Source organism: Malania oleifera, chromosome 1 (assembly GCF_029873635.1).
Source record: "Malania oleifera isolate guangnan ecotype guangnan chromosome 1, ASM2987363v1, whole genome shotgun sequence".
Classification (NCBI taxonomy): domain Eukaryota; kingdom Viridiplantae; phylum Streptophyta; class Magnoliopsida; order Santalales; family Ximeniaceae; genus Malania; species Malania oleifera.
Window position 1 is genome coordinate 142168201 of NC_080417.1, and position 20433 is coordinate 142188633.

Below are 20433 nucleotides of genomic sequence, written 5' to 3' on the forward strand. Positions count from 1 at the left end.
ATAATAAAATAACTTTTTACCCGGTACCTAATGCGGGTCCGATCGTACGAATGATAGTAGGATTGTTGACGTGACTGATTTGTGGATGTTGTGGATGACGTGTGATTATTTAATTAATGATTTTAAGAAAAAAAATTGTACAAAAATTGCGGCGTCACACATACGGCCTTGCGCCATTTACTTTTATATTTGTGGCCTTACACCAAAATCATACATGTACACGGCCTCGCGGTGGCTATCAATCACAACTTTGCGCCGAACAATCCATACATATCATTTTGAATAAGTAATCCATTTATCATGTATTTTAACATCATAATGTACTGCATTATTTCATAATCTCTAAAAAACATGGTTTAGTCATAAAATTGTCATATCATAATATTTTTCATGAAAAATAATATTCATGCCACACAAAACTGAGTAAATTCGTACATTTCATTTTAAAATCACATTTCCTAGCATATCATACTAATATATATATATACATTTCAACATAATAACAGTATTTTCTCAAACATGCATTTTTACCAATATCTTCATATATATTATACATACTTCCTGAAAATAAATTTGTTGATACATAATAATAGTATAATTTGCATGGAAAATAACTGCTTAAGTTTATTCTCTTACCTGACACTAAAAAGAAACCACCTAAAACGCACTCGTCTTACACTCGCAGAGTTCCTCGTTCAACACCCTGAATTCAACAACTCGTAGAACTAAATTTCAGTATTTTCACATGAATATCATTTCCTATAACTATGAAAAGACCAAATTTGACATAAAAAGTTTTACCTCAACTCAGAGATGAATTTCAACTCGCTTCCGCCAACGATCCGCTTCGGCAGATTTGGAGAGAACTTCCCCAAGAGTATCGTACTGGCTTCAGATCGTCGAACCAGTGTAAATCCAGCCTGAGATTGTAGAGAGAAGGTAGGAGGGACTTAGAGGAGAGAGCGAGAGGAGTGTTAACGCAAAAATTCGGCCAAATATGAGGTTTTTTCCCATTTATACATTGGCTTTCGTCGTCAAGCCACATCACTTCGTCGATGAGACATCACCTCGTCGACGAGGTCAAGAAGAAACTTCGTCGACGAGTGCTCCCCTTCGTCGACGAAGCCTGCTATCCCTCTTTTAAATTTCCTTTTCTCCCTTCCTTTTATTATTTAAATATTATAATTTCTTTGGATCACTATAGACCATACACCCTGAGTCTTCCAAACCTCTCTTATTTGATTCCTTATAAGTGACCACTATCAAAGATTAGTTCACGTTGTCCAATCAATTTTACTTTTATTATACATAATTGTACTCCAATACTTGTATTTTGACAACAGAACCATCTACCATTTTGGTTCAATTAAATTTGACCCATTAAACTTATAGCCAAATGGTTAGAATAATTAAGAAATCAATCACAGTCCCAATACAAAAAATTGAGGACAATTCCCAATGCATGGGAGGAGATTGACATAAATATGGGAACTGTAATTGTCTTTCAAAAAATGTGCGTGGATATATTTGTAAATTCATTAGGTTGGGGAGTTTTGGTCAGTTTGTAGCATGTGCCATGTGGTACATCATCTCAATCTTTTCATACCTAAGACAATAAAAAACTATCCGCCAATGAATAGTCTGTTTTCGTTATTTCAAATAATTAGATTTTTTAGAAATTAAGTAAACATTCCATCTTAGGTTAATTCTTAATCTCTCCTTTTCATTATTAATATTCAATACTATATTTCATGCTCGAGAGCTGATAGGTGTCCGTACAATTAAATGGGTCCCATATTAGATGCATGAGAGCTGTTGGTTGTTCGTGATCCAGGTATCCTCCCTCGCATTTGTGCTGAGTCAAACTTGTTATTTAATTAGACATTTGAAAGGAAATTTTATGGGTCTTTTTTTATTTATTAATTTTTTTAAAAAAGAAATGATCAATGTGTGAGTGTGCACTGCAAAATGATGTGGGCGTGACAGAGAGGTAGCATCATTTTTGCGTAGACAAAACGACATCGTTTTGTCGCCGCAACTAGTTGAGTGATTAATTAGTAGCGTGCGATTAAAACCCTTGACACGACCCAAAATGCAGCTATATAATGGGACTCCGCCCTTCCCATTTTCTCCAACGTTCTGACTTCCGACTTCGTATTGCTCCAGAGAGAAAGAGCGAGAGACAGGAACAGGGAGGGAGAGAGCTTCGAGAACTTATCAATGGCTACCAAAGTATATATCGTGTGAGCATTATAATCTTTTTCTTTCTGCTGCTCTCTGTATTTTTGCGCTACTTAATTACGTATTATGATTGTTTATTCTTTTCTTCCTTCTTTGTGTCTTGAATCTCTTTCTCGGTGCTTTGATGTCTGCTCAGATTGGTTTTATCCGCTTCCAATTTGTTCTTTGGTGATTTATTTTGAAACATTTTTGATCCATTGAAGAATTCTGATCTTTTAGCATTTAATTTCTGAGAATTAGTGGTGATGCTCTTAACTCTTTAGTCGTTTGTGATGCCTCAGGATTGTTGATTTTACAATTTGAGTTAGATTATATGAGTGATTGATGGCAAAGAGCATATGATTAGTCTCGGAAAATTTTTATGATATCGTATGTTAACGTTTTAAATATCCTTTGCTTGACGTAATTCTCTAACGAGTGGAAATCGAATGAAAAAGTACGGCAATATTGAATTTCTTTGTTTGGTTAGGGTTTCCAATGCATTTTATTTTAGATTTGTGCAAATAATTTTTTTTTCTGCATGATATATGATTATATTCATTAGAAATGGACATATTTTATTGTTTGATTTGTGCATAATTTAGCTGAGGGATCCGTTGAAAGCTCGTACCCAGTAATTGTATGTTAACCCTCTTAAAATTGGCTCCAGTGAAGAACTCCTGGATGAGATTTTGTTATGTGAAGTTGATGCTGTCTGCCGATGGGCGTATTATGACAATATGTTGAAATGACAGACAGGGCGATACTGCTTAATAATATGATAGTAGCTTAATTCAAAAGTCAAGCCAACTGTAGTAAACTAATTCAACACTAAAGTGGCTTTCTAGGATGGACGCCTCACCTCATGATGGATTTTCCAGTTGTTATCCAAAGCACAAAAGTAAAAAATAAATAATAATAATAATAAGAAGAAGAAGAAGAAGAATAAATATCTGTGAATCTGACAATATTAATGGCTACCATACCCAATCCCTTGAAACTCATTACCTGCCGTGGTAGCACAACTCATGAAAAATGCACCTCATCCTTGCTATTTGGAATTTTTTTTAAAAAAAAAAAAAATTCTTTTTCAAATATTCGAAGATAATCAAATTAATTCTCTTCAATACCACTTCAGGTGTTTGAATTGGTGCTTCATAATTTACTGATATTCATCATAGTTTTTGTACTAGATTAAACTTTCCAAATGTAACAATTTTTTTTTTTTTTTTGTAAGAGATGGTTTGGCTGCCTTGCAATGCAAATGAATGCATGCGATCATTGATCAAATTCTGTACCCACAGATGATTGAACTTTACTAAGAAGAAAGGGCCTTGGTCAAATGACGTGCACATTGTATCTTAGGCTTTTGTGTGTGTATATATATATATATATATTATATTGTATTGTATTATATTTAACGTGAGACTTATACTTGAAGCACAAGTTGAAGCTTATGCTTCACTGGTGCTAAGTGTATATTATCACTTTTGAGGCTGGTGCTTTAGTTGTCTATGGGATATTGTTATAAAATATCTTCTTAATGATAGTAGCAAGGTAATATTAACAAGGATGATTACCTCAAAAGCAAAAACATAAAGAAGGTGATCCACAGGCTTCTCTTGATCTCAGGTATAAATGATGGAAACAGGTTCTATCATAATTAATTAAAAGATAGAGAATCAGACACAAGATAGAAATTATGGTCGAGGTAGTTTCTTCATTGAGAGCCAATCCCTTTGAAAGCAAATTTGCAGGACATTAGTTTTGATGAAATGGAAGCTAAATTTTCTGTTATTTAGAGAAATAGGAGGACTTGAAGACTGGGAAGCTTCACTCTAAATATTCATATAATGGTATTATAGAGTCATAAAGGATTTAGAAAGGAGAGGTTTAAGAAACATCCATTTTAGGAATGATTTTTCAAAGCTCAAGCCTGGGTTTGGACGAAAAGTCTTGATAACAAACCTATGTATCTGGAGTCACCAGAGGTAGAGAAGTTATTATTTTTTGTCACAAAGTGAAATTGCCTGTGTATTATTCCTCACTCTATCTCATGGATTTGGAATTTGGATGAAATTAAATACCAAGGAGTAAAAAAGGAAAGGAAAGACAAAGAGCCCACAGGTTTAAGTTCTTCTTGTTCAAGATTTTCCTGGTCCATACTTATATGTCAGTGCTGTTGATTTGGATAGGTGAACTTTGAGTTATAAGAAATTTTAAATTAAGGGCTTCATAAAGTTCATCTTGTGCATTCATGCTTGCCTGCTAAACTTTTCAAATACCATCAAGATTATAATGTGCAAATATTTTTTAATGAAAGAAGCGACCTGGACCTCCTGGATTTGGAAGTACATCAAAGGACATCCATTATCTTTTAAAGTGAACATTTTTTTTTTTTGAATTTTTCTCACTTATTATTTTTATGTTTATATGTGATAGAATGCCGTAGAATGGATGATTTGAAGTGGTTAAAGCTTGATTGAAAAATTTCAGATTTCCTCCCCTCTAGTATTTTTGAAAAGAGTTGTATAGCCAAATCTTTATAAATTTTTTTTTATTACTTAAGTTACTAATTTTATTTGTCCTATATCTCTCCCATCATAGGTTCTGTATTATGTCCTTTCAACTCTTATATATATATATATATATATGCTGATGCAAAGTTGAGGGTTTTTTTATCCTTAAGAAAGTTGTAGAAGTCAATGGCATTCGTATTGACAAGTTCAAAATATTCTGTTTGCTTTAAATTTGACTCTTTCTTTCTTTCTGAAAACTGTTGGCATAGTGTAATAGATCTTTGTTCTTAATGTTAATTTTAATGCTTCCATGACATATATCTGACTTCAGATGGTAACAAACATTCTGATTCTATCACAGGTACTACTCTATGTATGGGCATGTTGAAAAACTTGCAGAAGAAATAAAGAAAGGAGCTGAATCTGTTGAAGGAGTTGAAGCCAAATTGTGGCAGGTATGCGCTTTTTCTCAATTATACGTCAAAGTTTTAACTCAAGCAATCAACACCTAATAGACAGCTTATCAGCACAGTTTCTAATTTATAGTTACTAGTTTAATTTAACTGCTATAAAATGGAAAACATATCTATGTAGGCTTCTTATATTTTGATGCATTGACATGCCGTTTATGTTATAAATTGTATTGTTCTTCACTTCTTTATTTGGTCAGGTTTAGCTTACAACTATTTGCATAATAAATTTCATGCCAAATAAGTAATGGAGTTAGATCACTTGACCTCGTTTTTCTACCAAAAAATAAAGGAAAAAAAAAAATGAAAGCATCAACTCCTTGCTTAAAAGTGAGAAGCATTTGCTCAGGTTCAAGAAAAAGCTTTAAAGTCATCATAGTAGACCTGGTTTTTTACGGACCACTCGGGGATTGTCAGAATGACAGCAGGATTTTTGCTCCACCAATTCATGCTGTTTGTCATTTTTCCACCCTTTACTGCAGGCCTTTTTATCCAATTGGGATTGTCAATTCTGCACTTTTTCAAATAAGATCAAAATAGAAAAACTGAGCCAACTGAAGTGGACAAATGTAACAGGTCCCAGAGACACTGTCAGATGAGGTGCTTGGAAAAATGAGTGCACCACCTAAGAGTGACGTGCGTAACATTACGCCCGGTGAGCTAGCCGAGGCCGATGGATTTGTTTTTGGCTTCCCCACAAGATTTGGTATGATGGCTGCTCAATTCAAAGCATTTCTGGATGCAACTGGAGGCCTATGGAGAACACAACAACTTGCTGGTAAGCCTGCTGGGATCTTCTATAGCACTGGATCTCAAGGCGGTGGGCAGGAGACGACAGCGTGAGTTCTTATTCCACAATAATTACCTAAGCAATTTGACCTGACAAATTTTGAAAACGAAGCAAGCAAAACTGACCGTTATCTGAAAATGTTGAAATTCATGTTAGGCTGACAGCTATTACCCAACTCGTTCACCATGGGATGGTATTTGTGCCCATTGGATATACATTCGGAGCTGGCATGTTCGAGCTGGAGACAGTGAAAGGTGGGAGCCCCTACGGTGCTGGAACTTTTGCTGGGGACGGCTCGAGACAGCCATCTGAACTCGAATTGGAGCAAGCATTTCACCAAGGAAAGTACATAGCTGGCATTACAAAGAAGCTCAAGGGAGTGGCTTAATTTTCATTCACCAGTAAAAGTACTCTTACATATATAATTTCTCCCATTTCCTACAGATATGATATGTCCTTGCAAAAAATAAAAAATCGATTCTTGTTTTGTGGCATACGTGTTTTGTTGTCAGTGGTATACTTTAAAATTCAAATGGTAAAGTTTGAGCATCCGCCCACATCGTAATATTGACCATCGCTGTATATTTTAGATATGCGTGTTTTATAAGATTTGTTTTCTATGGAGTAAACGCCTGTGATGCGTGAACAGAAAGATAGTAGTGTCAGAAGAAAGCATAAACAAGGAGGAAAATTCAAGCCCCAATGAGAGTTGGGGAGGGCCGTCCGTAAACTATTTCGACCCAGTTAGTTCAGTTGATAGTGGGCCTTTGCGTACCATGTAATATAGTGGGCCTAGCCTTTATTCCGTAAATTGTTGCTTCTGGGATCGTCAGTTAAGACGGTTGAGAACCCTTTTGATATTTTTCTTTAGGTATATTTGGAAAATATTAAGGAAAGGGAAGGAAAATAGAAAGAATTTCAGTTTTTCATATTTGATTATTAGGAAAAATGAGAAACAAAATTAAAATTATTTCAAATCAAATTTTTCTGATATTTTTCTTTGCGTTTTTGGAAAATATTGAGGAAACGAAAATAGGAAGTATTTCAATTTTTCATGTTTGGTTATTAGGGAAAATGAGAGAAAAAAAAAATAGTATATCAAATCAATGAACAAAAACTTAATTTTACATGTCCTTAATCTTTTTTTTTTTGTTAATTTTTAACTTTATTAAAATAATTTTTTATTTTTAATTCCATTTGATGTAGATACAAAATATAGTGAAAATTAATTTCCTTCTTATTTTCATTTTCTTTCCTTTTTTGATCCAAGCAGGTCCCTAATGTCTAGAAAAACGCCAAGGTATTTGTTATTTTAAATTTAATCCCTGACCAAGTAAAAATATTTATTTTAAATTTTTTAAAAATAACTTTATTTGTTATTTTTGTTATTATATTTTTTTTATTACAAAAAGAAGATGAACGACTATGAGAAGGGAGCTTGGTGTTTGATCTCAAATTTGAAATTTGTGAGGATTCGTACAAGTTCAAACAAATTTCAAGGGAAGATTCGAAATTCATATTGTCATACATACATAACCAACTTAAAAGTGATTGTAAAATGAAAATGAAGAACTAAACTTTTCAAAAATACCTAGAGAACCGAAAATGTATAGCCGTGTTTTTAAAAGTAAATTAGAAGTCCTAGTTTCTAAAACTTCTACAAATGTAGTTCCCAAAATTATACCCATAGGAGAGAGAAGTGGACCTCAAGTTTTGCAATGATGGAATAGCAACTCCTTAAGCCCTAGAATCAAATGAACAACAAAATGAATAGATGGTAAAACTTGCATTGAATCCTCAGCCACTGCCACAACAAACAATAAAGTCAAATCCTAAGTCTCACTAGGTAGGATTAGTTATATGAATCTTTTTCCGTCAATTTATGCAATTATGGACAATTTCTTTAAACACTTTTAAGGGCTATTAAAAAAAAATGGTAAAGGGGTGAGGATATGAAGCATGACAAGTTCTGAAGGCATAACCACTCAAAATCATGAGGACAATCAATCCGAGAAGAATAAGGGGCAGAGAACCCAGAACCAAAAGTCTAACGAGCACTATGGAGTAAAAGTAAAGACATGAAAAAGAGTAATCATTAGGTAAAATTTTTTTTTTTTAGAAATCCAGGGCAAGGAGCCTGATAAAAGGAATATATTTTAAAACAAAGTGAATAAATTGCCAAGGAGATCACATGTTGATCCAAGTCCTCATCCAAATTGAGTGTGCACCAAGGGAAGAACATCAATTAAAGTTGCTTCCTCAGGCTGATGATCCTCCATATCCATGCTAAAGGGATTGCAATCACTCATATCAATTGAAGATGCTTTGAAACCCCCCCCCCCCCCTACAACATCTTTGTAATCACCTTCATGCAGAGTTCAAATTAATCAACTTAGATTATGCTTTTGTGCTCACCTTTCTCACTCCAATTGACCTCAAAAACCCAAAACTCAATCATTGCCTTTTGCTTTGCTATAACCAACTCTTGCTTCAAGCATAACTATTGAGAATTCCACTTATAAGTTTGTCTCACATTGAAAAAATATTGTAAAGAATAGGTGCTTACATGTTAAACCCTAAATAAGTGGTGTTCACCTCTGTATATCAAGTTCACTCATAAAGACTTCTCGGGTCTAAATAAGTGGTATCAAAATTCAAGGTTTGTAACTTTTGGCAATCAACATTGTAAAGTCAAACTTGATAACATGTTAGACCCTAAACTCAATAGGTTTGATCTTTTAAGTCAAGTTGGTGCTCACCTATGTTTATCAAGTTCACCCATAAAGACTTTTCTTGTCTAAATAAGTGGTATCAAAATTCATGGTTTGTAACTTTGGGCAAGCAATATTGTAAAGGTGAACTTGATAACAACCTAGTCCCCCTTCTACCTCCCTTCTTTTATCCAACATAATTAGAATGGAGGCAAGGTCATCACTTCATGAACCACCATCACCAATCGAAAATAATAATAATAATAATAATAATAATAATAATAATAATAATAATAATAATAATAATAAGGCATGCAAAGGCGAATAAAAACCAAGAATCATAAAGTGAATGACAAAAATACATCAATTGTAACGACCTGCTATTTCTGAGGTTTTTTTTTTTTTATTTTTTATTTTATTTTATACCATGACATTTAACATGCTCTGATACCATACAGGGTTAAACCCAATCATCAACCTAAGCAGCGAGAAGTAGAAATCAAATAAACATATCCATATATAATTATATACAATACCAGAGTGCTAGAATGTATCCTCAAAATACACACACACACACACACACACACACACACACACACACATATATATATATATATATATATCTATTTTCTCAAAACACCCTCAACTGGCTAGGGATATACAAAAATATTCCAACAATACTCACTTCACTGTCAGGGCAATACTGAAGCCCCTCTATCTGCGAGCCTGGTCTGCTCGCCTACTTGGATCACCTGAAAAATGATTCAACACTGGGATGAGCCAACGCTCAGTAAGACGAAATATGCTATTACTAGTGTGTGGCAAATGAGTTACAATATTATGAAAATCTGTTTCTATATAATCATGCATAACTGGATATATAAATACAGTACAAGTAATAAAATCCACCACCCTTTCCATGTTGCTTAACATAACAGTATTGTAGGTTACTATTCAAAATACTTCCAATGTACATAAGTATATTCTCTGTTTCTGTAAATCTGTATATACGTAATAGTAACTGAAAACTTTCCCTGTGGATAACGGTGTGTCATGATTTAACCCCTTATGACAGGGTTGTGCGGCCCGTAGGCGGGATCTACACTGGCTGGCCGACCAGGGTAAATCACTATACTCCCTCAGTCTGATCTGCCCTCCTCAACCCATATCCGATGGGGAGTCTGTCCACGTCTAGGGCATTATACGATCGACCTACTACCACGTATTATCTAAATAGGTGGTTGCACTCATAACTGAAATATCTGTAGTTATGGTACCGTGCTCTGTAACTATATGGTCCAACAGGATTTGATACTATATAATACATCTCTATATACAACTATCTGATTTACCATGATTCTGAAATAACTGTAATAACCATGATACTGAAATAAACTATAATTGTGTCAACTGTATTTCTGAACTGAACTGTAATCTATAAATTATGGTACTGAAAACTATATAATCATGGTACTATAAACTGTATAATCATGGTATTCTGTAAATCATATCCTGAAAATATTGTAAAACATACTTGTGTACTGTATTTATATTCTCAAGCCACACAATGATTTAACACATAATATTATAATTAATAAGTTGTATAAAGTCCTACTGTGAATAATAACCTGGTAAAAATATACATTTGATACTGAAAATCATTTTAGAATTACCTAGCATAGCATATTTCCCTTACTTGATTACTGAAAAGCCCCTATGGTATACTGGCCTAACACCTGCAGGGCCTCCTACACAACACCCTGAAAACAATATTTTTTAGAACAAAATATCAATATTTCTTTGCCTACATCATTACCTATAACTGTCAGAAGGCCAAAAATTGACTAAAAGGCCTTACCCTGAATTTGGAATGAAATCTAACTCGATCCCACCGACGATCCACCCCAGCAAACTTGAAGAGATCTTCGCCAGAAACGTCGTGGTGGCTTCAGATCGTCGATCCGATGACTGGCGGGGCCAAAATAGAAGAAAGAAGTGAGAGAGACCGTAGGAGAGAGATGAGAGAAAGAGAGAGAGAAGCATTGAAATTGAATAAAACTCCGAGTTTGCACTATTTATAGGGCCAGATTCTTCGACGAGACATGTCACCTCGTCGACGAATCCTTCAGTAAATTCGTCGACGAACCTTACCCTTCGTCAACGAAATTTAGAGTAGCCTAAATCCTTCTCTCTGTATTTTCTTGTTGACGAGACGGGACTTCGTCGACGAGGTCCTGAAGACCTTCATTGACGAGGTCCTGAAGACCTTCGTCGACGAGGTCCTGAAGACCTTCGTCGACTAATCCCTGTATTCGTCGACGAAGCCTACTGCCTCCTTCTATTCCTATTTCCATTTTCCTTCCTCTTTATTATTAAAATACTATTATTCTTTAGGTCACTGCATCAATCATGTACTAAGGGGTCATTTGCACTAGTTTCTAGCACAAAACCACCATGGCTTTGACTTCTACCTTGAGCCACAAAGGTGCTTCAATTAGAAGAGGAAGACCCATTCTTAGTGTCGATAACTTTATCTCTGTTGTCATAAGACCTTTTCCTAAAAGATAGACCACGTGATGATGCTATACCTACCACTTTTTACTTGGTTTGCAACATCTTTCCTCATAGCAATGGTTTGGTCATAGATGGATTCCTTAAGTAGCCTTATCAAACCCCATATCTTCCTCTTCCACTTCTCCTTGTCCCCTTTCAACTATCTGAAGACCAATGACAATTAGCTTGATTTTGGTGGAAGTAATAACTAGAGATAAAAAAAGGTACATAAATTAGTCTTAGGCTTTAGAATAGCATAGCAATAATCATATAAAAATGATAGGACGAAGAGGACTAGACACTTACCCTCTAACCTAACCAGTCTTTAGCTATTATATATGTACAACCCTCTCCTTAGCAAGTAGAAAAGAGATAGAGGGGAATCTAGTTGTCTAGAGCCCATCTAAGTGAACTTGCTAACTTATCATTGGCCAAACTCCTCATAAGGAGTGAAGACATACTTGCATTTCTAGTTGTGAATAAAGGAAACCTACTCTAATGTAAATATCTTTTTGAGTTTGGCATTGAAGTATCATCACTCTTGAAAAACATGGTGTTTTAGAACAAACAAATTATGAAAATACCTCAGATTTGGGGAATATCTCTTTTTCATCAATATGATAAAATCCATGATGATACCCCCACCGTTTGAAAGGAGTTGGAAGGCCAAGTCTCATAATGACTAATAACCTTAACTTAGAAGTCTAAAAATTAAAGGAAGCTTATGCCTTGCTTTTAGGATATTCTCATACAAACAAATCTCTTTAGGTTGACTCTTTCTAGCCATCTCATAAAATTCCAACACATAGACAGTAAATCGGCCTATAATGTGAAAATTCCTAATGTAACAACCTGGAAATTCTTACTATTTTTTTAAATAATTAAAATTACTCTGATACCCCTATATTATCTTTTATAACATCTTAGGCCCCATGTGGGCACTGAGGAAAATCCTATTCATAAGATAGCATTCATATGCAGTGGAAAACATAAAGTCATACACCCATATTTATAATACCAGAATTCAATAATTTCCCAAACCATATATATACATATACACCTTTCCCAAAAATCCTCCACCAGACTTCCTAGATGCTACTAATGAACACACTCCCCAAAATACTTACCCTCCTGACAGGTCAGTATAAATATCTTCTCTACCTTTGAGCTTGATCTGCTCGTCTAACTAGATCACCTGAAAAATGTTAAATTTTTGGGACGAGACAACACTCAGTAAGACAAAATATGGTATTACTAGTGTGTGGTAGCAGAGTTTATATGAATAATATACCGATAAATAACTGAAACTGAGATAGCATGTAAAATAATATACAGTATAACTCACACCTATGTGGCTTAAAATACAATTGTAATATATGAGCTTTCTATTCATTCATACTTCTAATATTATAATATATCTACTGTTATTCTGTAAATCTGTATACATATAAAAAAACTATGAAAGCTTCCTTGGAAAACTATATGTCATGATTTAACCCCCTATAACAGGGTTGTGCGCCCTGTAGGCGAGACTTAACACTGGTTGGCCTACCAGGATAAGACAACTGAATCTCCGTAGTCAGATTGGCGGCCTCAACCTGGACTACCAGGGAGTCTGTATTACCTCCCAAGGCACGATCTACTGCTGATAAATCCACAGACTATCTGAGATATGTGGTTGCACTCTGATCTGAAATAGCTATGGTACCATGCTCTGATACTGATATGATTCATCAGGGTCTGATACTATATAATACTATTCTCTGTATATATTTTACTATTTCATCATGATTCCAAAATAACTATAACACTGTAAAACTAATCTGAATATAATGTATTATCTGAGCTGAAATATCTGTAATATCTGATCTGTATAATCTATAATATCTTAACTGAATAAACTGTAATATCTGAGTGTTATGGTTTTGCAATTTTGGGAATCATGGAATTCTGTATATACTGTAAAATATTTTTTTGTATATATAATGTAAATCATAATTCTATAAATCTGGTAAAACATGTCTCTGTACATAAATGTTGTAGATCATGATATTCTGAAAACTATATAAATTCCATACTGAACAATATTTACTTAGGCCACACAATTAATGAATAAAACTCATGTACTGAAATTTATATGACTGTATAATATATACTCTATATCTCATAATCAATTACTATAATTTACTGGAAAATTTTTTGATTTGACTAGCATATTTCCCTTACCTAACTCGCTAGGAGATCTATCTCCAATTATATTCCTACGCTTGTCGCGCCAAACACAGAATCCTGTAATAATATACATTTCCTAATTTGATTAACACATATCAGAATAATAACCATATCTACCTTTTCCCGAGGCTCACATTTATCTTTTATTCATAAAATTTCTGAACTATTAATTATTTATCAATATTACCTGAGTTCTAGGGAAAACACCTGCTGGGATCCTCAACCCATACCTAAGGTGTTTGGAAACCCAAATCCTGCAATCACAACACCCTAATTTAATCAACTCAAACACCAGTATATTTCCATATAACCCAAAATCTGGGTTCAGAAAACCCTGATAACTACTAAACCCTTAAACAATCTACTTACCCTGATTTTGGGATGGTGTCAAAATTCCTCGAACCAAAATTCTGTTCCGGCTAAGTTGTAGAGAATCACCCCAGGATCATCGTGGTAGCTTCTGATCGTCGAACTGGGGAAAAATGGGGCTGGATTTGTAGAGAGAAGGAGGAGAAACCGAGGGTAGAGAGAGAAAAATGATTTTTCACGCTGAATCCCAATTTTAGCATATTTTATAGGTGGCTTGACACATGGCTTCATCGATGAGCCACATGTACTTGTCGACGACCAAAGAAGGGAGTTTGTCAATGAAGGTAAAAAACTCGTCAACGAACTAATGAGTCTGAATTACCCCCCCTCTCAGTATCTCTTCATCGACGAAACCAGGGTGTTCGTCGATGAACCCTACTTTGTCCTTTTTAAAATTTCCCTTTCTCTCTATTATTTAATTATTATAATTTTCGAGTCTTTACATTCTTCCCTCATAAAATTTTATCCTCAAAATTTGCTATTTGCTCTATACACCATCCTTTGAGGAAAACTTACTACTTATTTTATTAATTACCCTCACTTGTGGCGGAGGAATACCGTGGTTACAATTAGGGTTCTGGGAGATCACAAATATATTTATAAAAGAAAATTCTCCCAAAATCAAAACACTACCTTTCCCATATTCTACTATACAGTTCACACATTAATTACTCTATACTATATAAATGATATTAAAATAAAACTTATTCTATTTGATCTGTTGTTGTTTCTTCTCTGTTTAATACTGATCCACACTGAACAAATGTGGGTATTTTTGCCATATCTCTTCCTTTAGCTCCCGCGAGGCATCTTCCACTGCGTGATTCCTCCACAAGATCTTTACTAGTGGAATTTTCTTAGTGCGCAACTCCTGTTCTTTTCTATCTAAAATCTGTACTAGTGTTTCTTCATATGCTAGAGTATCTCTGAGCTTTATCTCCTCGTAGCTGATCACGTGGGAGGGATTTGGAACGTATTTCCTCAACATGGAAACATGAAATACGTCACGAATCCTGAATAAAGCTAGTGGTAAAGCTAGCTTATAGGTGACTGGACCCACTCTCTCTAATATCTTGAATGGGCCAATAAACCTAGGACTCAACTTACCCTTCATCCCGAACCTCATAGCTCTCTTCAGCGGTGCTACTCTTAAAAACACTTAATCTCTCACATCACACTCTAACTTTTGGCGGCGTGTATCTGCATAATTTTTCTGTTGACTCTGAGATGTACTGATTCTATCTTTAATAAGTTGGACTTTATCATACGCTTGCTACACTAACTCTGGTCCCAAAATTCGCCTTTCGCCCATTTCATCCTCGTATAGTGGACAACAACACCTCGTACAATATAATGCCTTGTATGGTGCCATTCCTATGCTGGCCTAGTAGCTGTTATTATACGTGAATTCAACCAGCGACATATACTGAGTCTAACTACCTCCAAAATCCAGCACACATGCTCACAGCGTATCCTCAAGTATCTGGATCATCCTCTCTGTCTGCCCATCAATTTGAGGATGAAATGTCGTGTTGAATGACAACTAAGACCCCAAAGCGTCCTGTAAGCTCCTCTAAAACTATTATATGAATCATGAGTCATGGTCTGAAACTATGGATACTGGCATTCCATGGGGTTGAACTATCTCCTGAATATATATCTCTGCCAGTCTGTTCATAGGGTAGCTAACTTTAATAGGTAGGAAGTGGGCAGTCTTCGTTAGCCGGTCTACAACCACCCAAATGGCATTCTATCTATAACGACATGATTTTTCATGCCATTTTTTTATAATAATAATAATAAACATAATATTGTTTGGTAAATGTATCCTATTCTCTAATACCCAAAAACATAATACCTAGGCAGCGGAAAACATAAAGTGTGTAACTAGAAACACAATACCAGAATTTTCACCACTTATGTACATCACTCTAGTTTAAAAGTTCATATCCCCCCATATGATCTATATATAAAATACATCTCACCCAAAAACGACTTACCCTATAAATGGGGTAGAACTGATATCTCCTCTATCTACGAGCTTGGTCTGCCCGTCTAATTGGATCACTTGAAAAATATTAAATTATTGGGATGAGACAACACCCAGTAAGATGAAATATGCTATTAACAGTGTGTGGCACATGAGCTTCTTTAAGCTATATACATATAATGTAATTAACTGAATCTAATTAACATGCAATAGTAAAATACCATGTAACTCACTCCTGTGTTTCTTAAAATATACATATGTTACTGAACTTTCTATTTGAATATATTTTTAATGACTATAAGTAATTCTGCTATTTCTTGTACATATATAATAACTGTGAAAACTTCCCTAGATGGATAACTAGATGTCATGATTCAAATCCCCTTATGACAAGGTTGTGCGGCCTGAAGGCGGGACTTGATCTTGGTTGACCCTCCAGGATAAGTCAACTGAAACTCCACGAAGGTATGATTGGCCCCTCTACCTGGGTCTGTCCAGGGAGCACTGCAATATCTCCCCTCCACTTGGATCAGATTACCAAGGAGTTTGCAATCTCTCCAATGACACAATTGACTATAAAATGCCACACTCTATCTTAGATGTGTGGTTGCACTCTCTCCACTGTATAGCTACGATATCGTGCTCTGTAATCTAATCTATAATGGTCCATGAGGGTCTGATACTATAAACATATAATACTCTGACATATACATGTATTTTCTGTTTACCATGCTATAATAGCCATGACACTGAAATAATTATCCTGTATAAGCTGTACTGTCTATTTTGAATATATATATGGCTCTAAGATTTGTATATCATGGTATTCTGAAAACTATATAATTAATTTCTATAAACTGTATATAACACACTCACTGTAAAACTGTAGACTAAACTTATATTAAACTGTGTTAAATACATAATCCTGTAAATTACTGGATAGTCATAGCTTTAAAATAAATACTGTATAATCTGCTCTGTAAATAACTGTATATTCGGTATATCTTAATTTATAAAATTGTATACCCATTCATGATTCTGTAACATTTGTATAAATTCAATATTGTACTTATATTACTCATGCCACACAACAGTTAATAACTCATTGAATATAATTTGCATAACTGTATAACACCTATTTTGAAAATACCTATAATCTCATACTATCTTTACTGGTAAAAATTCTATTTTATCTAGCATAGCATACTTTCATTACCTCGTAATTAAGCTCACCTACTAACGCTCTAAATTACACCTCTGCCATTTATAAGTCCATAATCCTGAAAACATTATATATATCCTATCAATCAACTAAATACCCAGAATTTTCTTCATTTTTCCATCTTTGGAATTATAAACTATTCATTATTTACCTGGGCTTCTAAAAATATATCTACTGGGGTCCTCAACCCACTCCTGCAGGGTCCCCAAAACACCCTATTCCTAAAAATATAATACCCTAATTTACTACAAAAAACTCTAGTATATTCTCATATAATAAAAAATTTAGGCTCAAATGAACTTGGTAATACTAGAAATACTCAAATAATCCACTTACCCTAGTTTTGGGATGGTTCCGAAACTTCTCATATCAACATTTCATTTTGGCTATGTTGTAGAGAATCTCCCTAGGATCACCGTGGTAGCTTTTGATCGTCGAACCGAGGAGAGACAGAGCCGAATTTGTAGAGAGAAGTTAGAGAAACCGAAATAGAGAGAGAAAAAAAATGTAAAAATGAATTATTTTCGTTAAAAGTCCGTTTTAGGGCTATATACAAAATGTTGTCCACGTGGTCTCGTCGACAAGCCACGTCACCTCGTCGACGAGTCCAAGTAGTAGTCTCGTCAACGAATGCCTACTCCTTGCCGACAAGATTCAGGCCCTGAAAATGGCCCTCTCGGTAACTTCTTGTCGACAAGACGAATGTCCCCATCGATAAACTCAAGAAGGATGCTTGTCGATGAGCGCCCTTCATTCGTCGACGAGACCCTATAAGTCCCCTTTAAAAATTTCCTTGTTTCTTTCTTTTCTTTTATAATTTAACTACTATAATTCTTTGGGTCTCTACGCTATCCATGTAGCGCCAGTGGTAATCTCGTGACAAAATCCATAGATATATAGTCCCACTTCCACTCGGGAATATGGAGTGGTTGCAACTGTCCCGCTAGCCTCTGGTGCTCAGCCTTTACCTACTGGCACGTCAAACACTATTCCACAAATTCAGCTATCTCCCTTTTCATGCTGCTCCACCAAAATGATCCTCAAAGGTCCCGATACATCTTAGTACTGCTAGGATGCACTGTATAAATAAATTTGTGCTCCTCTTCTAAGATAGCCCTCCTAATCTTAGCATCTGTAGGGATGCACAATCTGGTACAAAACCGTAGAGGTCCATCGTCTGATATACTGAACTCCACTCCCTGACCATCTTGCACTTTGTAGACACCCTATTTTTGCCCTAGCCAAATAGAACAAGGGGTCCCCTTTTTATTATTATTATTATTAGTATTTTTATTATTACTTTCTTATAATTATTATTTTTTTATTTATTATTAACTTGCTATAATTATTATTACTACCTTATTATTATTATTATTATTATTATTATTATTATTATTATTATTATTATTATTATTATTTTTCTTCAAAATTGATACTTTATTATTATTATTTATTATTATTATTTTCCTATATTATTAGTATATTTATTATCATTATTATTATTTTTCATTTTTATTATCATTAATAGCATTTTTATTTTAATTTTACTTTACTATAATTATTTTTCATTTATTTTATTGTTTTTGATATGTTATTATTACTATTGTTATTATTATTATTATTATTATTATTATTATTATTATTATTATTATTATTATTATTATTATTATTATTATTACTATTATTTTTATTATTATTATTATCATTATTATTATTATTATTATTATTATTATTATTATCCTACTAGTATTATTATTACTATAACTATTATTATTATTATTATAAAAAAAAAACAAAAAAAAAAAAAAACAAAAAACAAAAAACAAAAAAGAAAAGTGTGTATTAGGGTTTTGGGGAGATGCCTATTTAAAGGCACGTTTAGGAACCAAGAAGGGGGGCGGCAGCGCACAACCGAGAGCGCACAGCCGCACGGGGGACCAAAAAAAAAAAAAAACCTCACCTGCTCTTTCTTTTCCTCACAGCCGCCCACAACGTCCCTCCGGCCGCCATCCTTGCTCTGGCAAGCATCCCCATCGCGAGCCAACCTCCCTGAAAACTGCTTATACCAGAACACCTTCGCCATAACCACACCTGTGCCACCTTGCTGCCGGGAGCTCCACTCCATCTGCTGCACTTCGGCCACCACAGCACGGCAACGCCAGGCCACCTCCGCACCGCCCCCTGGTTCCTCTGCACCAGACCATCCGGCTACTCCAGCAAGCACCTGCACAGCACCCGAGAGGTTCCCCCTACAACTCCAAGCTCTCGGCCACAGCACAGTAGAGCAGCAGTCCTGCACCTTAGCCGCCACCCTGCACAACTGCACGCAGCATCCCCTCCGGCTGCAGCTCCTGCTAATCCTGCTGGTCCCTGAGAGAGTCACCATAGCAGCAACCAGCCGAGATCCCCACAGGCCACCGACATCTCCGACGAGGCCTCTCCACCTTGTTCCTGGCGAGATCTCACACAGCCCCCTCCACTCTGCAGTTCCCGGCCTCCCTCCGGTAGCACCCCTTTGTAAGCCTCTGTAAATACAGGCACACACACACGGCAACACACGCACAAACTCACGCACACACACAGCACACACACTACAAACACACACAATAACACACACAAACTCACGCACACAACACACACACGGTAAAACACACACAACACACACCTTTTTATTGTAAAGTTTAAATTTTTCTTGGTTATTGTTTTTTTGTATTTTTAATAATTGATGTCTATATTTATAAATACTAATTTGTTTGTTTTCATTATTGTAGGATTTTTATTTTTATTACGGAGGTAAGAGTTCCATTGTTTAATATTTAGATATACTAATTTTTTTGTTGTCGTATTTTTAATGCGCAATATTCAAGTCCTGTACATCCATGTAGGGTTCCAGTTTATCATTGTGTTAGGGTTCTTATTATTAATATGATATTATATTACTATGGTATTTGTTTGTGTTTTAGTATTTTAGTGTATATATAAGATATTATTATGGTATTCTTAGTATTATGTATTACGTTATATATTTGGTATGCTCACATGATAGTAGTTATTATGGTAATTATATATTGATATTTTAGTATACGTAACTCATTATAGTATTTTAGGTATATATATGGTATTATTATTACGTTTACATTTAGTATCACTTATTAGGGCATTTTTAGAATTTTAACATATAGCGAACTATTTAATATGGTATTTTTAGGACATCTAATATTACCTATTAGGGTATTTTTAGTCTTTTAATATATAAGGTATTACTTTTTTATAGTATCTTTTGTATATTAATATATATAGTATTATGGTATCTTGTTACTTATTTTGACATTCATAGTATTTTAGTAGGTATGGGTT

General features: G+C 34.8%; 1 protein-coding gene across 2 annotated transcripts; it reads left to right on the forward strand.

The window, feature by feature from the left end:
- Positions 1-2099: 2099 nt before the first annotated feature.
- Positions 2100-6556, forward strand: LOC131156027 (probable NAD(P)H dehydrogenase (quinone) FQR1-like 1). Of its 2 annotated transcripts, none has more exons than XM_058109482.1 (4): positions 2100-2243; positions 5101-5194; positions 5786-6048; positions 6156-6556. In XM_058109482.1, exons 1-4 carry the CDS (start codon positions 2221-2223, stop codon positions 6385-6387), a joined length of 612 nt encoding a protein of 203 aa, XP_057965465.1. In that variant the 5' UTR covers positions 2100-2220; the 3' UTR covers positions 6388-6556. The 2 variants fall into 2 exon arrangements, with proteins under 2 accessions (XP_057965465.1, XP_057965468.1); XM_058109485.1 differs by having other exon boundaries at positions 2214-2232.
- The last annotated feature ends 13877 nt before the right edge of the window (positions 6557-20433 follow it).

Bases quoted from the DNA above. Each gene is read 5' to 3' on its own strand.
- LOC131156027 (XM_058109482.1), top strand. From the start codon at position 2,221: ATGGCTACCAAAGTATATATCGT. The intron at 2,244-5,100 runs GTGAGCATTATA...ATTCTATCACAG, and splicing joins GCTACCAAAGTATATATCGT to GTACTACTCTATGTATGGGC. The intron at 6,049-6,155 runs GTGAGTTCTTAT...AATTCATGTTAG, and splicing joins GGTGGGCAGGAGACGACAGC to GCTGACAGCTATTACCCAAC.